Here is a 19,950-nt window from a genome sequence, read left to right on the forward strand (position 1 = left end):
GACCTACCTACTTGGATCTAGCATTAAAAAGTCCACACATACTCATACACACACCAACATGTGTGTGTGCCCATACACATACACACACACACATATACATATTCACACAAACATATACACACTCTGAGACATGTGTGTGCACATACACGCGTCTCTCTCTGTCACACACACACACTTTTGCAGAGTCCAGAAAGATGTTGCTGAAGTAGTTTGAGAACATGTCAGAAGTTGAGCTCATCTGTGTCGAGGGAGCTGGGGCTTTGGAGTGGGGGCTTCTTCATGGTCTTGTGGCATACTTGTTCTGAGACACATTCCTAGTCTCAGAGGATCATATGGAAAGCAATTGGTGAAAAAATGAATACCAGTAACTGGGCTTAAAAGAAAACAGAGATCATCTGACTCTGAAAGAATTCCACACATAGGCAAGTTAAGTGGAATGAGAAGTTTATTGGATTTCTAAATATAAAGTAGTTCTTTTACAGAAAAAAAGCATGTGATTTTCATATTTATTCTCATTGAGCACTGGGGAAACACAATCAAAACTGATAGAATGTAAATAAAAACATGTTTTAATATGATTGAATAATGTGTAAATACAAAAGAAATTACCCAAATCACTTTCTTAAAACACAGCTTCTCCTGATTTTCAGAAGGGATTACGTGTGCTCCCGTGGGCATGTCAGCGATGGTTTATGAGGCATCGAATATATGCAATTTGCTTACACTGTGAAAATACCACGGCTCTATCAGTATCACGTAGATGAACAATGGCATATTCTCTATGCATCTATGTAGCTTTGCCTAAGTTGGAAATATTACTGAGTCTCAAAGCTGCTGCTTGTGAGGCTGTGATCGTGGTCAGCTAGAAGGAGGTGTCTGCTCCCAGTACATACACTTAGCACAGAGAAAGCCTGACAGCTTTTCCTTCTGTCCTTGACCTGTCCCATTAAACATGCCTTAGCTTTCACATCAAGCTATCTCTCATGGCCACAAGTCACCAGACTGAAACTCAGAGCAAGGCTGCCTCGTGTCTATCTCAGTTGGTTCCCAAGGAGTAGAACCCGTGTATTCCCAAGACTTGAGGACAGCACACAGAGATTTTAGAATCCCTTTCTAGCATTGCAATCTGATCAGGTCAAGAGTAGCAAATGAGTAGTATTGAAATTAGAGAGAGATCAAAGGATCGGCAGGAGGAGAAACAGGGGGCAAAGTATTGCTCACCTCTAAGAGAAAAAACTCAACCTGATTCCAATCATGATGTTACCGAAGAAGAATGGCTATAGCCCTAAAGCCACTCACCAGTGCTGTCCCCTCAGTTCTCTCGGGTTCCTGCGCTCATGTACGGAAAGCAGAGTGGCAGACCACTCCAATGGCATTAAGTATGTCTTCTACAGTTTGTCCCCTCTACTTGCATTTGGTACAACTGAGTAGGAGAGGTGGCATTTCACGGTAGCTTGTGAACAAGAGGGCATCACTAACGTCCTTTCTGAAAGGCTAAGTGGATGGGACGACACATCTTACTTTCCTCAGAGGCATATTCAAGGGAAAATGGAGCCAAGTGACTTAGAAGGAAAGGAAGCGACTTGGCAAGTGTAATCTGCCAGCTGGTTGAGTCAGACGACACATTGAGAACAATCTTTTTTGGAATCATGTCCTCCCTTCAACCCTGGTACAATCATACAGGATTTCTATGTACCTCAGCACATTTACCTGGCTTACCTCCTAGAACCACCACTGGGTAACAACTCACCCTCCCAGGCTATGCTGCTGCCTACTCAAAAATACCTAGAGTTCCTCTGTCACTGTCAGAGAGCGCTCCAGGAACAAAAGCCCTCAAATAGCATGGACTGGTATTCTTAGGAGCTGGAGTAAAAATGCTTCAAGGATCTGGCAGGGATGCCTTGGCCCCCTGAGTCTACGTTCCCTATAGCCAAGACTTTAGTTTTCTCTAGGCTAGCCTACAAGATAAAAGAAACCTGCTGACACTCAAAACCTAGCAATACTTAGTTTAAGAAACACACATGACACAAATTAATTGCCTTTTCCTCCCCTGATGAAATGTTGGTGATTGTATTATTTCCATGAAATACAGGTTCTTCAGCAATCTGACACTATTCTGGGATATAAATGCAAAGTGGCTGTGTCAGCAGGAAGTGCTGGAGACTCTTGTTTTAGCCCATTTCATGGTAGCCACTGAAGGGGAGATTGGAAACGAGCCACTCTCTCCGATTCGGCCATGCTTCCCTATCTCAGCACCTACTCCGGCTGATGGTGTTTTTGAAGGCTGAACAGGGCGAGTCCGGGTACCGTGTGTGTATACATATGTAGGAATAAGGTTTATATTCCTCAGAATAGGCACTCTCTGAAGGCAGTACATCTAAAAGTAAAGTTAATAGAGCCTATATTTAGCAGCCATCTTCTCGCTCTGCTGATGTGTACGCTGAACAGAAGACCACAGATTTGAAGTCAGTCTCGCAGAGGCCGGAGTCGGCAAATGGCTATATTCGGAGCTGGGAAAGTCTTGCCAACCCAACTGTGGCTGTTAAAAAGGCAGAGCTGGAGAAGGTGCAATCATTTTTTCTTTTTCTCAAAGGTGATGGCACAGAAGGAGAGAAGCCTGTGACAAAGCCGTGGAATAAGAGCCCGTGTGAGCAGCTCAGGCAAGATTACTATCCCTGGGCTCCGTGCCTTTGTGTCACATCTACTTTGTGGCACAGGCTTACTACTTAGAAGTTCATCTCATAATTGCACACATTCCCATGCTCAGCAGTAGAGAAAGAAAAGCCCCACATCTGTTCAGTAATGATAAGGGTGTAGATCCAGACAAGGCAGTGCAAACCCAGGGTAACTCACTACGCGGAGCACCCACGGAGCTCGGCGCTCCCCGCAGCTGCACACTGGGCCTCTAAGCTTCAGGTTTTGCGTACGGCACAGAATTCGACACGGCACTCTTATTCAAGAGCCTGCCACGGGTCCTTTTTAATTCTATTTTCTCCTAGAAATGTTTTCTGGAAAAGAGTGAAGACTCGATTCCAATGCTTAAGGGGAATTTTTCTAACTTCCTTCATGAGCAAAGAGGTCTTGGGTAGTTTGATTTTCAGATGTCCTGAGTGTACAAATGGGTAGTAAACGACAGTCACTGAGAAATAATTTTGCTACTGCTTTCCTGACAAACTTTTTTTTTTTTTAAATCAGATCAGTGTCTGGAGTCTCCATTTCATTTTGGACCCCTGTCAGTTTGGGCTTTTCACATGAGGTGGAAGGAGCGTCTAGGCTAATTCAGTCTGCCACTGAACGATTGAGGTCTGTGCACTATGGTGCAGTCCCATAGGCTGATGTAGCTGACACTCCTAGCAACCAAACAGAACTCAAAATGCACATACTGCTCAAGGATCAGCTCCCGTCTTACAATTTGCTAGGCAAAATGAGAACCTTCCCATCGATGGTATTTAAATTATGAAGCCCACCTTTCCTCTCAGTCTGTGTTTGAAGGGATGAAACACGTTAGGCAGATACAGTATGTGACCACCATGGCTACCCAAAAGATGAGGAGGAACTAGGCTGTTTCTCTTTCACCCAAGTCGCCCCTAAGAAATAAAGCAAAATGGGGTTGAAGGAGGGTGTATAAATGAAGGCCAGCTCAGCCTGCTTTCTATTTCCTGATTGAGAAATGAAGTAAATAATTTGGTGAGCAAAAATATTCAAACCTAATATATTTACTCCACTGTGATGAAAAATATGGATATTTATGAAAGCAACTATGAATTACTGCACGTCAGTATGAAGCAAAGCAGACGGTGCAGAAAATGGCAACGCAGTGCCCCAAGAACGCTAGGCCCTTGTTGTTTACCGCTTTCCCCTCAGAAACAGAAGGAATCAAGCAAGAGAGATAAACACCTCCCTTTCTACCCCAGCGACAAACTGCTTTGACATATTTTAAGAGATAAATAGATTCACACAAAATTTAAGTAGCTTTTCCTTTTCCTTTCTGGAAGTTATGAAAATGGGTCAGGTCTAGGAATTATTAATTTCCTGGCCTGAAGAGCTAGCTAGTATTTTAAAATAAGATTTTTTTTTTTTTTTTTGGAGAATGAGCTTTCTTGATGGAAGACCCGTGTGTGTGTGTGTGTTTCAATAACAACACAACTGTGCTTTCTCTAAATGATCTCTGGGACTATATTATATAGGGTGGAAAAATGAAAGCATTATTCATATTTTTCTTTCAGTCAGGGTTGACTCATGAAGATATCTGAAAAATACCACAAACGTTTCAGGACCCCATCCCCTTACACATTCAGCTCCTCATGCCCTTTTGTCTAATGGGATGGGACGGCTCTACAAAAGCCAGCCTCTCTTCGGGTCATTATAAGGCGTGATCAAAAGGCCTAATAAATCTATAGCTTGGTTGGGTGAGCCAATGTGTGCCAGAGAAAATGCCTCCTGGATAGGTTGGGTCCTCAGTCAATGTTGCCAAACTTCTGGTCCTCTCCAATATCTGGTATGATAGTTCCCTTGTGGGAAGACTGGAAAAAGCTGAAAGGCTGTTTGCTATTTCACTTGCCTCTTACCAATCCAAGGGAACAGTCAAATGAGTGGTGATTTTGGTCTGACAGAGGAGAGGCTCTAGGAAAGACAAATGCCTAACTTACAGACTAGGGCATTTGAAAGGGTTTCTAGATTTCTAGATTAAGTGCAGATTTAATGTGGTCAAAGAATATTTTCTTAATTAGCGGATTTTTGACTTGTAGCAAAAAACAAACAAACAAACAAACAAAAAAAAACCAAAAACAACAACAACAACAACAACCGAAAAAACAACCAGAAGATAAAAAAATGAAAGCCAAGACTGTACCTGGAAGGCCCAGCTTCATGAGGAAGTCAGCTCCAAGAGGAGTGTTCCTCGTTGAGCTGCAATGTGGGCTGACTTCTGGAGTATACCCAGGGCCCTCCAACGAGGTTCTTTGTTGTTGCTGACAATACAGTGCACTGTTCTCTGGGATGAGCGTAGAATAATCCCATGGGCACGACAGCCCGAGAAGCACCCCCTGTCCAATGATAAAGGCTAAACTTCAGAGAGTTTGCTCATCCAATAGCACTTCTCTAGACATTTCAAGGCCTCTGGTCTTGGGCTTGTTGGATCACAAATTCGTGGTTGCCTCAGCATATTCTTGTGAACTGACAGAGAGAGAGAGAGAGAGAGAGAGTGTGTGTGTGTGTGTGTGTGTGTGTGTGTGTGTGTGTGTGTGTGTGTGTGTGTGTTCTATATAGCCCTGTCCTAGAAGAGAACAGCTATACCTATAACAGCTTCTGTCTCTGTGGTCCAAGAGAGGAAGGGCTTTCCTAAAACGCAAGTAACCTCTGAACACTACTGTATTTGAAATAATATAGTCTCCATTGATATCCTGAGCAGGACCAGTCCAGAAAGGTTTCCAGTGGATGTAAACCAACGCTCTCTGGGGAAATTTGCTGCAATGTGCTTCTGCATAGTTGTTCTCAGTGGCCTTTGCTGCCTGGGGATCATCACAAAGACCTGTGGCTTCTCAACAAGATGACACAGACTGGTGAAAACTCTTAATGATCTGCAGCAATACGATACACATATACACCTGCCACCGAGAACCAAATGGTTCTTGTGAGTTTCCATGGATATTTTTGTAACAGGGCCTTGGGTAAATACCCACATCTCACACTTACCAGCTATATTGCTTTTGGCAAGACACTTAATGATTCTGAACCTCAGCCTTCTCTTCTAGGACAGGGCTATTAATAACCATCTTCCCAGGGCTCTTCTATGTGTGAAAGCAGCTTGGAAACTCTCTCAGGAATTTTATTATTTCACAGCTTAGAAATCCACCCATAGGTGTTATCTACCCAGGGGCGGATAGCAGCCTCTGGCTATAGAGCTCTCAAATTCTAAGCTGAGTTATAAGAGACACAACCCCTGTCTTCCAAAGGCTAATGGTTGCTAGCTAAACTGTAACCCTGGGCAACAGTGAGAGAATTTATACATTTTTACATAAAATACAGCATTACCCAATCCCTTCACTTAAGGACAATATCGTTTTATGCTGAAGAACAGATCAGAAGGAATGAGTTTTCAGTAGTACCACTGGATTTTGCTTTTTAACTTTTCCTTGTAAAAGCTGGAGATTCCACAGTGATGTTTCCCAACATTTTTAAGGTCATTATCAGTGGATCAGATAAATGAAACCAACTGTTCATGGGACAGTTACTAAGGGAGGGCATGAAGCTATATGACAACTGTCAGAACATTTTGTTTTCTAGATAGAAATACACGAACAAAATTTATACAAATTCTAATATCTGACTGTCAGAAATATTTTTGACTCTTTTTAGTGGATGTTTAAATTTGAAGCATTTGTACTCCTCAGCTAAAAATGGAAGTTGTTTTTTAAAAGTAATACATCACTCAAAACAAAACAAGTACAGTGGAAGAAAAAACAAGAGGAGAGCCAGGGTTTTTGTTGTTTTGTTGGTTAGTTTTGAGATTCAGGAGAGCAGAAAGTCAAAGACTGGCTCTGTTTTAATGACAAAGGGGCTTCCTCACAGGGTGATGAGCTCCTTGACACAAGCACTATTCAAGCAAACTTCCTTTGTGCAGCAAGGAGTCTGTGAAGGAACACCAAGTGTGGCAGATGGCTGGGAGCCTTAACTATGTTCCTAGAAGAATAAAAAAGTATAGAGGCCCACTTGTTCCTTTTTGAGGGTTCAAAAGTCCAGCACATTTGCTCTAAGAGAAAAGGATACAGTGTGGTCCAGTAAGAATGCATTTGTCTCAACAAAGACCACAGGGTACTATTTCCTATCTATACTGTATGTGTTTGTTGTGTCTGACCAGTTCCCCTCTTCTGACTGTCACAATGGTGAGAAGAGATCAACAGTTGGTTTTCTTCAGTGCCTATCGCCTCTCACTGAGCCTGAGTATATGAAAGCTTTCTCTGCTGTTAAGATTCTCGAATCCATACACCATGGCCAAGGCATCTTTGCAGAAAGGAGCCGATGCTGTCCTGGTGGGCCTTAACTAGTCTTCCTATTACTTCCCAATGCAGCCAGTAGTAAGTCAATCAGGTGTCCTCACTTACATGTCCTCCCCAAACCCCCACAGAGGCCTCATTGCTAGGAAGAAGTATGCACTATTTGATTTTACTGCACTCAGCCTGAGTCTCTCAGAGAGATCCAACAATAGCTGTTAAAACAAGATCAGTTAAGGAACTAAGATACTGAGGGGACAACACTTAAATCATAAACTCCTCTTCTTTTTGTTGTTTTGTTCTTTTGAGACAGGGTTTCTCTTGATCTTGGCTGTCTTAAGGAGAGTATAAATTGATCACGGAGAGAAGCTGCATGCTTTAGACACAAATATTAGTAATAAATGGACGGGTTTAAAACCAAAAACTAATATTGATGCAGAACTTCCTTAGTGTCAAGAACTTTTTTATCTGTCCATCACAGAAATAGTCAAGTGTTTTCCTTGAGAAGACACTGCTAAAGAGAAAGAGACGTTATGAGGCCAGGGACTCTTGTGGATGGAATATGCCTCAGCTCACTTCCTTTCTTCTCAATGAATTGATTCTATTGCCATCAAAACCAGCAGTGAAACACATTATTATTTTTTTTAAATCAGCCCAGAAGATGAGGAGGGCTAATTTTTCACAGTGGCTAACCCATCTTTACCTAGCTCTATCATTAGGAGGGAGTCCTCTTCAAGGGAGGTCATCAGTTGCTCTTGAAGGATTCTCATTCCTTTTCCTTTCAACCTGAAGCAAAGTGCTTTCACCTACCCTGACAGCCAGCCAGCTATAGTTGGGTCATAGAGTAGATGCAAAGAGAATTAGGAAATGTTTAGGGAAGTAGAAGGTGATGTCACTGGAATCAAGGTCAATAAATACTAAGTGAAGTACTTGGTGGCATCACACCCACGAAGGGAGAGAGTCTAGAATTCAGAAGGTTTTATGCAGTTCCCCAGCTAGCCTGGGTTGCCTTGAGAGTATTCTACACTGGCCATCATATTGAGTAATATGTGTTATGGCCATCAGTAAATAAAGCAATAGAGAATGCAGATCTTTGTAAGGACCATAGCACTATACATCTAGGCACAGCAACTGAGTGTGTGTTCAACAAGACCTCCTAGCACTTGGGCTGAGCATAAAATGGTGACCTCTACACATCTGATAGAGCATTCTGCTTCTAGGCCTGAACACTGAATTTAGAAGTTATGTTCAGGGATAAGTTCATGGAGTCTATTGGTAGCTGTTTAACAGTATCCTAGTGGAGCACAGAGGGTGACTATCAGTCAGATGAAGGAGGTTTAACTTGACCCTAAGTGAATGGGTATCTTAGAAAACTTAGCTCGGCCATTCATTCTAAGAATTAAAAGAGAATATGAGTATCTGTGGTATGCTAATTTTTAATAAATGCTAGAAGATAAGAGATACTTGTCATCTTCCTTAGATCCTGCTATAAAACAAATACCAATCAGAAGCAAAGAACAAAGATTTGAGCTTTTTTTTCAGTAGGATGGATAAAAATATGTTCTTTCCAAAGATCTCAACAATTAGTCATATGCATGGTGGCTAACTAAAATATTGTCTAAAAAACTTTGCATAAGGAAGAAAAATTAAAACAGAAAAGTAAATTAGTGTCTCTCTCTTCTTTACTAAGGGAAAATATGCCTACAAAACAATGTACACTAGAAAACATCCTAGTGCTGAGACTACCCTTCACCAGTACTGAGTCAGCTATTCTCATGTACTATGGACCATGGGCAAAGTGCTCCAATGTCAGTTTCTCGTTGCCCCAAAGAAAATTATCAAGTTCATTGCAGTGGGACAAAATGATGTTCTCTTATTAAAAAATATTAACTATTTTGTGGTGAAAGTGACAGAGTTAAAAACAGAACTCTGTCTAGCCTTAGAAAGACCACTTTGCATCTATGTGAGAAATATCCAGATAATTTTATCGTACTACCCTATCAGCTAAGTCCCTGATGCAGACTCACTGAAATGCAGCTGACAGACTACACCTCCCTCTAGGGATAAACCAAGATAAAGAGTATGTCCCCATAAAGCTGCTTTTCTGGCTGGTGAGTATAAAAGTTCTGGTAGCCTTTCTCCTTTAATGAGATCATAATGTTGTATCCTAACTAAACTTAAGAGAAGGCCAAGTAGGGCAGCATTAGTAGGCACGGTGGAGAGAGAGGGAAAAGAGAAAAGAGGAGAAAGCAAGGGAGAGAGGGGATAAGCACTGGCATTGTCAGTAGCTTTGGCCAGGTTGGTTTGAAAAGGTCAGAAATAAAGCAGTGCTAACCAACCTACAGCATCACAAGCAGCCTCGTTCTAATTATCAGCCAATTAAGTAACTTGTCCTGAAATACTCAATGTAATACCTTGCTCAGAAATCAAGAGTGCTTATTACTAACTCAAACACATAACACAATGTCAAAAATGTGAGTCCAGAGGGGCTGCTGCAGTCTCTGCCTTTAGCATTCCACTAAAACTGTGGGAAGAGCAAAGCCCAAGGACTGCCCACAGATCACCTTGGCCATGAGCATGCTTGCACTCGTTAGAGCCATGAGGTCTTCTAAACAGCTACATTAAGACAGAAGTGTGCTAGCATGCTCTCTCTCTCTCTCTCTCTCTCTCTCTCTCTCTCTCTCTCTCTCTCCACACACACACACATATACACACACACACATATCTTTGAAATTGGGGGTGTAGTATTTCTATTACTGAGCAAGAGTCATGGTAGTGTAAACAAATTATTTAAAAAATAAGGCACAGTTGTAGGCTGCTTTTGATCGTCTCTCGTGAGAACGCACACCAGAAGAGCCATCCCAGGACATGCACTTGAGGCACATTCTGCAGAGGTATCTTTTTCGGTTGCTGGTTTTCTACAGATGGCTGGAGCGGGGGTATGGAACATGCTGTCATATTTCATTCATAACACACATGTACTGTAGCTGTAGGCAACAGATGGACAATCACTTGTTTAATCTACAAATGTGAAATGCTAAGGTAGAATGGCAATATTTCTAGAAATGTATATGGGGAAAAAAAAAAAGCCTTTCCAAGCCAAGAGGGATGGTGAGAGGCTGGGAGGCTACATCAGTGTTTCTCGGATCTCCCTAGCAGCTGCCATAATTTCCCCGACACCCTTCAAAACTTGAGAATGGCAGGATCAGGGGGCAACCGACACAGATCTGACAAGAGAAGCCCAAACCACATCAAATAGAAATAACACTGTTATTCCTGACTGGTTCACATTAATAGGAATTGTGGTAACTAGGAAGACGCTTGGCAGTTGTGTTTGCAGAGCCCTGCCTATTAACCAACGCTCTACTGCAGCCTCACAGAGCACTCTCCCCTTCCCCTGGCCCGAATACAAAAGAGCGGCTTACGGTTATTAAGTTACATACTTTTTAAAAGTCCAACATAAACATAATTGTGGAATTTTTAGTGTTTTTAAGTTTGTGTCCCTAATCAGCATATACCCCACGTAGTAATTCTGATCAGAAGTTGTTCCTACAGGGACAACAATGCGCTAATAACAGGGACAAAACCCCACATCTTTGAGCTGCAGAGATGGCGGTATGTCACTGACACTGAGGATGTATTTTTGAGTTTTAAAGGCAATGCCGTTTGCCAAGCAGACTCCATATTGAGTCAGTCTGAGATGGGAATCCAAACAGCTACGAACTCTTATTCTGGAAGGGAGGCTTAGCTGTGGTAGAGCACTTGTCTATTTTATGCAAGGCTCAGAGATCCATCCCCACCACTACGGAAATAGAAAGAGAATTATTTTGAATGTTCTCTGCAGAGCCCATGACGATGGGTTTTTTCCCCTTTTCATCTTATACAGAATAACCAAAAGTTTGTGCTCTTGACATTTAAACAATTCAGGTATAATTATAAGTTTTCTGTTACAGACATTATATTTTTTTCTATTTATGTATTTAAATGATAAGTAAGGCAATATATATCAAAAGGCAATGCATATAATCATTAAGGTAATAGATCTTTATATCTCTATAGTAGGCAAAACTTTATATAGATAAGCAAGAATAGAGTACTTGGTGTTGTTTAAATCAAATGCTTACTAGAAGAAAACAAGAAGGCAATGTAAATTATATATTAAAGGAATTGCAGAATAATGTGATAGGATCCTTTATACTCATTAGACCTTGTGAAAAGAAAACATCTAATTCTAAATATTTCTGTATGTATGTGTACGTGCACATTCATTATTATAAAAGTATAAGTCTATATTAAAAAGAAATTTACTTTAAAAAAATCTTTGGTAAAGATCCTCTGAGGTTACTCAACAGGAAAGCTATGGGAAGGCTGTGAGCAAGAGAGCTCTGCCCGTAAAACCTCGGGGACGAAACTGGGGCAGCATTTTCCTATAAATCTCGCATGTAAACATCTGGTTACATAACTGATAAATGTAACAAACAAGGAAGAAGTTATTGCTCTATAGCATAAATATTACATAAACTCTTCCTCTGCTATGTGAATTTATAGCAATATTACTGCATTTCTAGACATTATTCCTGCCCCTTATTCATACTGCACTCTACTTTTGGCTTAAAGACAGTTTCCTGAAATATCTCATGGTGAACATTTTAGTCAGTTCAAGCCTGTATCCACCTCGATTGTCTGTCAGCGCTCCTCGAGGTCACAGGCACAGCTGAGCCTTTAATTTGCAGCACAGGGATTCAGAGCTTGAGTGACCACTGAATCCTGAGGTCCACAAGCTGCCCTTCATGAACCTCAAGATAAGAGAAGCAAGGGGACAGCAGGCAGCAGGGGAAAGCCCCTGAAACTCGCAGCTTTGGGGATTCTAACACGCAAACTGCCTAGTGGAGAAAGTAAATAAGCCACAGACTGACCCAGAGGGGCTGCGTGACTAGGCCTAAGGGCTTCTTTTAATCACTTTTACCAGGACTTCTATTCAAGTAAAATAAACTTTATGGAATTCCTGAGGCATGGCTTGCAATTTTAAACATGCACAAGTAATTAAACAGGTTTTTTTTTTGCTCTAAATGTTAAAATTAAAACTGTCAGACTAGAAAATCATCATGTCATGAAGATTTAAAAAAAAAAAAAAAAGGCACAGAAGGGCTGGGGATGCCGGGTTGGCAGGGCAAGTGCAGAGCCCATGAGGCCCTAGTTCAACTCCCAGTGCTACATAAAAGAAATAAAAAGGTATTTGTGGAATTTAAAGAATTTGAAGGAACTATACTTCTAGAATTGGGTGTTAGCTCTAGAGGCATCATTATATTATTATTTATACCCTTCTGTATGTTTAAGGTATTCCATAATTTAAAGGTGTACATCTGTAGAAGATTTAAAGGGAGCTCTGGGAAATCGCATTCTGAGACACGGATTTTACAGTATGGCTAGCTGTGGTTGCTAAGCGAGATGTCGCCCCTTAATGATGTGGATTGCCTCTGGTTGGCATGCAAGAGTTTTGCTGGCTCATACGAGTTCGCACAAAGATTCCAGGGAGGCATTCTGCATGTTTTTACCTCAGAAAGACAATTTGGTTTTCAGCGATTGTCTTTGAAAGTGTGGTGTAAATGTCACATTGATGATAGGAAAATGTCTCCTGCAGTATGTACTTGAGTTACAGGGGGTTGACTGTAAGAATAATAAACTCTGGTTTCACTACCTTCCCCAGCTCAGTTTTCTCTTTTTAAAGAAGATGAGACTTGGGTACGTGACTTCGTTTTGTGTGTCTCGATTTGCAATTTTCGGGCAAAAGAGGTTTAGGTTTGGGTCATTATAAAGTGAAAGAAGGAAAGATAAGACTGTGAATCTTTTTACTGCTTAGCTTTCTGAAGATAAATATTAATGGTAGTCACCATGCTTGTGTATCAGGGGAAGTTTTACTGTCCTTCTATGATGAAGAGTTGGACAGATCTGGAAATGTATCAAAAGCAAGTCTGACTGTCTTACGTCCAGAGAGTGTGGCAAGGTAACTCTCAGGGAGGGACTGTGGAAATACAACAGGCAGTCCGAATACACCTAGAAATCCATCTGCTAACATTTCCCATTTGGTCTCTTTAGCCAATGTTTTCAAATGAGCCTTGGCTGCTGGGCACTGCACATTCTGTTATTTGGATAGCTGCAGACTAAATTTAGACTCCTGTTAACTTTTTCAAATAAATTCTTTATCACTTAATATAGAAAAATACTCCGCCCCCCACACCATTATTTTAAAGCAGGAGACATGGTGCAATGGAAAATTTCACCTTTGCAATACCTGGGAACAGAATGACTGACTTTTGTAGCCACAGCCAGAGGAAAAGCGACAGACAGGACGAGACTTAAGGCACCTGCGGACTGGCACATTCACCCAGGAAAAATCATGTGACAGCAAATACCACACTAAAAATCTATTCAACCACATGAGAAGTGAGACAAACATGAGGATTAAAGGTCCCAGGAATGCAGAAGTGAATGGGATGGAGTATAATCTGTGCAAAAATGTGGAAGTCCTTGGAACAAAGGCTCACCAAGGCCCTACATGATTAAATGTGAAATGTGTATTTGGTAAGAACTTAGACAAATCGTATCATCTATGTGCTTCTACAGAAAAGGTTAACAGCAGATGAAGAACAGAGACTATCCCAGAGGTTGAGCTTTGCCTCTATTTTTCTATTTCTTCTCTTATCTTTTCCTTGTGTTGCGTTCTTCTTGGAGGCAGGCACACAGCAGCTGAGCTGGCTACCGACTGACTCTACAGGTCAGTGCTCGCCTTGGCCGTCAAGACCCTGATGCGGGCCGAGTTGCAGCTCTTACAGAGGATGTGCCCATCCAAGGGGTAGCAGCCTTGGTTGTCTCCTTCGGATAGAAGACCACCACAGTCCTGGGGAAATGAAGACAGTGATGTAAGAGAACTGAAGCACAGGCATAAACCCAGCTTCCTGAGCCTCTATACAAAGTTTCCAAAATGCGGACACTGGACCCCACACTCAGTACATGACGTAGCAGATCTTGAATGACACCGAGTTAGAAATTAGCAACGTAAGTACAATGGTATCCGGGAGTAGTGGCACAGACCTTTAATCCTAGAAGTCGGGAAGCAGGCGCAGGTGGACCTCTGTGAGTTCAATGCCAGCCTAGTCTACATAGCAAGTTCTATGACAGGGAGACCCTGCCTCAAACCAAGACAACTACAAGTAGTGTAAAATGACTCTACTAGTCACCCAATCCAAGACATGGTACAAAGATGAGCCTATAGACTTCAGCTCCCAGCTTTTTCTCCTAAACAACAGTGAAGAAAATAAAGCATGGTCCCTCACACTCCCAACCTAAGGTTTAAGATCTCTTCAGAAGAATAGACAGGTACAAGAATAGACGTTTATAGTTATTTAAATAAAAGGAAAGTGATTTCTGTCATGTAGAAGGGCAACCAGTGGCTTCTGCATATCTGCTGACATAGTAGTAGCAAGGACACAAAATTGCAAGAGCTGGGAGGACTAATAGTTGGGAATACTTTCCAAAAGGGATAGCATGGTGAATAACGACGTATGGGAGACCGGGAGGCAATCTCCCAGGTGCTACCGTGAGGTTTGGCACTGTCTGTGAAGGCTGCACACAAGACTGAATACCATTCTGAAACTAATTCAGGCATTTTCTACCCTCCTTGAGCTTCTGGGCTGGCCGAGGCAGACAAAGGATATCAATGTACCCACAGATACGTGTGAGGATGGTGCTGCTGTTGGTATCTGCGAGCACCCGTTCTATAACATGTTAGGTAGCCCTGGAAGCCAGCCATCACCTTTAGGAGAAATGGGAGTTTGCTTGGACAATAAACAGAGCCACATTTAGCACTGTGTACCCTGCTCACGTTAACAGAAGCGGTCACAGGCCACGACTGCTAGAGTCTCCCTCTGCCTTCCGAGAATGGCAAAGAGATGAATGAAGCCAGGCCTACAGCTGACAAATAATAAAGTCTGGGTATAAACAAGGCTGACCCAAAGTGCCACAGCAGACACAATTATGATCCACAGGAAGTTTGGCTTTGCCAAAAAAGAACCAGTGATATATGATACTTTGAGATGTCTACAGGAAGTGAGTAATGGAGCCAAACCAAAAAAATATTCTAAATAACTTGATTCATAGAAGACACAGTTTTAAGTCTCTTCCTCCCTCCCTCCCTCCCTCCCTCCCTCCCTTCCTCCCTCCCTCCCTCGTGTACACACACATGAGGGTCAGAATTTGACAATGTCTGGTGTCTCCCCTGTCGTCCTTTTCTTATTACTTTTTAGGATGGGGTCTCTCTGAATCTAAAGGTCACTTCAGTTCAGCTGGAGCGAGTGGTTAATTAGCTCTAGGTTCTACAATGGTCCAACAGACCTTCCTCTTTCCTTTCACGACTGCTGGTGTTGCTGGTTCAAACTGCTGTTCTTTCTTTGCTTCTAGGATCCAAACTCAGGTCCCTGCACTCCTGTGGTAAATGCTTCCTGATAGAGCTGTCTCAAGCTGAGTCGCCCAATTTTAAGCCTCTAATGAGTTGTTGTCAATGGTCACTTGGACCCTATAGGAGGTCCAATACTTACCACAGCACTGGAAGCATAGACTAGCATCATAAACTGAGAGGCACCACACGTGAGAAGGCCAGAATGGAGAGCCTCCTTCCTGTTTCTCAGGTGGAAGGCAGGGCTAGAATATGGTTTGCTGGCTTCCATTCTAGGCTCTTCCCATTTTATGGTTTTGTTTCTGGAAGTTTCTCGGCAATTAAAAGCACATCTCATTTGAACAGCACACTGGATGCAAAAATAGAAGTCAAAGCCTGTGTGTATGTAATGGAGGATGGGACCATGGGGGTCCTTCTTGGAGCCTTAGTGTCTTCTGTAAATGATGCTTACAGCCCTGGGGCCTCATCTCAGGGATGTTGGAAAGAGGACAGCTGAACACTGTTGTTCTCTATACTTTTCTGGTCAAAAAGCTTGCATAAAACTGTTAGTTTGGTATTGTACTTCTTCATGTTAAGACTGGAGAGGGGCATATGACCTGGGATTTAAGGAGAAACGAGGCATAGTGCATAAAACAGACGGTCAGTTAAAGAGAAGGAAGGGAATGGAGTAGACAAGTTCTCTGCAGCCCTCAGAGCCTTGCCAGCCTGCATCCTTGGAAATCATCTAGTTGCATGGAACTATGAAAGCCTGTATCCCATACACACAGGGGACATAACAGGGTGGAGCTAAGAAAGCCTGTATCCCACAGGGGACAGGCCTGACAAGTGCTGCATCCCCAAGAGTTAGGAATGAGAAAGAAAACTGGAAGGAGAGGACCTGGGTAACGTGGAGAAGAAGGTTAAATATTTCAAAACCATATTCATAATGTAGCATCCTTTGTAAATTAAAATGATGAGGGAATCTTTTGCCCTGGTGTATTAGTGTATCCATGGCTGCCTGTCCCACCCAGTGTCAGCTAAGCCGATCTTCTCACTTTAGGCTAGTTATGGGTATGTTTTGTGGATTCTCACAGCACCCTGTGCCTGACTTCCACAGCTCTTAGCAGTAATGGTCTCTCAAATGATCCTTGGGAACTAACTACTATATCAACACATTTCCATGTTTTTGTTTGAGAAGCTCCTTTATCTCTAAAAGAATACTTTTCTTTTCTCCTCACTGGGTTATGGCCTCTCTGGGTCATAGAAGTAGTTAACCAAATCCTAAGTTAAAGATGCTTCACCACCACCACCACCACCACCACCACCACCACCACCCTCATCACTGTAGTAATAGCGTTTCCTCTACCTTAATAGTTTACAATGTCTGTGACATAGAATTTGCTATTTAGGTCTCATAGCCATATCTGCAGGAATAAGAATTTGAAGCATTTAAAATGTACAGAGAGAGGGGGTGGGCTATGAAGAGTGTGGTAAGTTGAGTGATGTCAGTCATTAACTGCCTTGCCAGAGCTGAAAACTGTCTGTGAGCGCTAAGGTCTTTGTTAGGCCCAAGGTCTCTGGGTTTAATGACTGCTCTGACTTGGAGATGCCACTGACCTCACAGCGGTAGCAGTGCACATGGAAATCACGGTCCAGAGCCACAATGCGGACGGTCTCCTCCTGGCCTGGGGCTGGCATGATAGGTTCCTTGCACACAGAACAGCGCGGGGCAAATTTCCTGAAATAGACAGAGTTGTGGTGAGATGTCAAGTACAGATGAGGACGGAGAGCGAAGGAAAAGGAAAGAGTTGGGGGCTGACACCTGTGCTGTACTTCCTGTGTGACCTTGACCAGAAGAGACTGAGGCAGTAGAGGACTCTACAGATGGTGTGCAGTGCTATCTGACAGGGGAGAGGGTGCGATCTGCTTTGTACAAAGAATACCGGGGAATTCATTAGCAGGCAGCACGTGGGGTGCGGAGACCCTGTGCATAGGACGATCCCATGGGCATGACATAGCTGAATGCTGGAAACAAGTTCCTGCCTGAACATGGATGACAAAGGTCTTGGTAGGCCCTGACTACCTTCTGACTTGCTTCTATTGGTATTCCTTCGTTTAGCCATAGACAAATATTAGAAATCTCTACAGCTTCTTTCGTTAAAATGTGTCTTGAGTTCTCTACCACAGAAAGCCTCAAACATACATTTGCATATATACCATTTGTGAAGGAGTGAACTGAGACATGATTTGGAATGGACACAAATAAGAACTGAAGACGACCATTAAAGGGTACACAGAGCCAGGACCTCTAAAATCCTAGTACCGGAGAGGCAGAGGCAGGAGGAACAGCAAAGTTCCAACCTAGCTTAGAACACTGAGTGAGATCTTGTTTCAAAACCTAAAAGCCAATGAGGGAGAAAGGGGATGTAAGTTACTAAAGTTTTTCATGGTGATGGTTTTAAGATTAATGATGTTAAAATTTATCTACTTGTAGTAAGACTTAAAAGGAAATAATGATAGTAATCTAATACTCTGCAGAGAACTTCACGGTTGTCAAAGAGTTTTTACATACATTATACTCGCTGTGTACATTTTAATTTTCCTGGAGGCACCCAAAAGGCATCTGTAAGGCTGCAATCTAAATAAATATGAATTAAGCAGCAGATCGATTGATTGCTGTGAAAGAGAAATTAAGAGGATCATGGTACAACTGCAGTAGTAATCAGGGTTGTTGTAATTGATATTTTATGCAAGAAGTTGATATTCGGTGGAAAAAACTGCTTTGAATTACCTGATTATTTTTGAATCTGGGTTATCAGTAGTAAAATAGTCAGGCTTCTGATATGAACTTTAAAATGTCCTTTCTCCAGCTGTCAGGATGCTGGGAAGGCATAAGTAGCCACAGACTCCCTGGTTTCCCCAGTACATGTATTCCTCTAGGATTCCTCCTCTTTTTCTTTTCCTTTAACCTTTTTAGGTAGTAACTGTTTCTATGTCTTTGGTGACCACTATGATTGACTCATATAGGAGAATTCTGAGAGATACCCAATGACATGAACCACCTGCCATACTGTTTCTTATGAGAAAGAAGTTATTGGATTTTATGTCTGGTCTCAGGGTCCGTTTGTTTCTAGACAGCCTGAAGCTATGTCCTTTCTGACCAGTCACTCATCCTTAGCAAAGTAGAGAGGCAGGAGCTGTCACTATGGTGCTCGTGATCTGAGGGGGTGTTTTCCAGTGCTTAAATTGTCGACTGGACACTAATAAATACTAATAAAAACAGAGTGAAAGCAGTTCTGATGGTTACTGCCTACTGAGTGCCTATTATGTCTGTTCAGCACTGTACACATGTCATGATTTTCTGTTGATAGCCACCTTATGAGAAAGTATGTTTACCACTTCTGTTCTTCAGTCAAGGGAACCATGAACCTAGTCATTTCATAGCCAACATATTTTTTGGCAATTAACAAATGAATGCTGAATCAAAGGACTAAAGGGTCAGGGCTATGGTCTGAATTTGCAAGGTTCCCTCCAGGCTCACGGACTTGGGCCTTGGTTGCCAGCTGATGAACCTTTGGGAGGTGACTGGACTGAGACAGCCTAGACTTCAACAGATTAGGCCAGTGTTGGAGTTACAGTGAAAGGGTGTTTCCAGGACGCAGTGGAGACAGAGGACGTAAGTTTGTTAGAGCGAGAAGGTCACCGACAGCAGGCTTTTTGAGGGCACGTCTAGTCCCTGGCAGTCACGAGGTGAATAGCTTTGTCCTGTGGTGCATTTCTTCCATCATATGCTGCCTACCACAGCTACAGAAAGGCAGGACAGCTCACTATGGACTAAATATTCTGAAAATCACATGTTCAAATACACCTTTCTACTCAGGTACTAATCAGAGGGGAAGGAAGTCTCATTAAGACCACAGGTGACACCTCTGCCAAGAAAGCACAGGTCACTGTGCATTTGTCACATGCCAACAGTTCAAGCTGACTGTCCTGGATATCACCAGTGCCCTGGCACTAGAAACATGGATTCAACAATATTCCAGCACAGGCCTCATAGGGAATTCTCCATGCTTCTGTTTTTGTCCTAAACGTCTTATACATAGTCTATCTTGTTGCAAAAAGATATCTAACATGGATACTGTGAAACTTTATTCATAGGTATAGGTCATTACAATTCCAACAACACTATATAGACTTACAAAATTACTCAAATATAGAGGTGGCATGATCCCTGGGAATAAGGAGGGGTAAGATAAAAGAAGTCTTATTAAAATAGTAAGTTTAGTTTTGAATAGGGTCATATAGGTAAAATGAGAAGACTGTGTATGTGTGTGTGTGAGTGTGTGTGTATGAGTGTGTGTGTATGAGTGTGTGTGTGAGTGTGTGTGTGGTGTGTATGTATGTGTATGTGAGTGTGTATGTGAGTGTGTGTGCGTATGAGTGTGTGTGTGTATGAGTGTGTGTGTGTATGAGTGTGTGTGGTGTGTGTGTATGAGTGTGTGTGTGTGTGTGTGTATGTGAGTGTGT

The 19,950-nt window shown here is 42.3% G+C and overlaps 1 protein-coding gene across 18 annotated transcripts in view; it reads right to left on the reverse strand.

Moving 5' to 3' along the window:
* Positions 1–427: 427 nt before the first annotated feature.
* Positions 428–19,950, reverse strand: part of Lpp (LIM domain containing preferred translocation partner in lipoma) — a 641,914-nt gene continuing 622,391 nt past the window's right edge. For 17 of the 18 annotated variants that reach the window (XM_063270369.1, XM_039088098.2, XM_039088097.2 and 14 more), the window contains 2 exons: positions 17,041–17,161; positions 428–13,890 (listed from right to left, as the gene is read on the reverse strand). In XM_063270369.1, the coding sequence (XP_063126439.1) occupies positions 13,762–13,890; positions 17,041–17,161 (250 nt within the window). In that variant the 3' untranslated portion in view covers positions 428–13,761. The remainder of the gene's footprint in view (positions 13,891–17,040; positions 17,162–19,950) is intronic. The other variant, NM_001013864.1, reaches the window with a different exon arrangement.

Source organism: Rattus norvegicus, chromosome 11 (assembly GCF_036323735.1).
Source record: "Rattus norvegicus strain BN/NHsdMcwi chromosome 11, GRCr8, whole genome shotgun sequence".
NCBI lineage: Eukaryota > Metazoa > Chordata > Mammalia > Rodentia > Muridae > Rattus > Rattus norvegicus.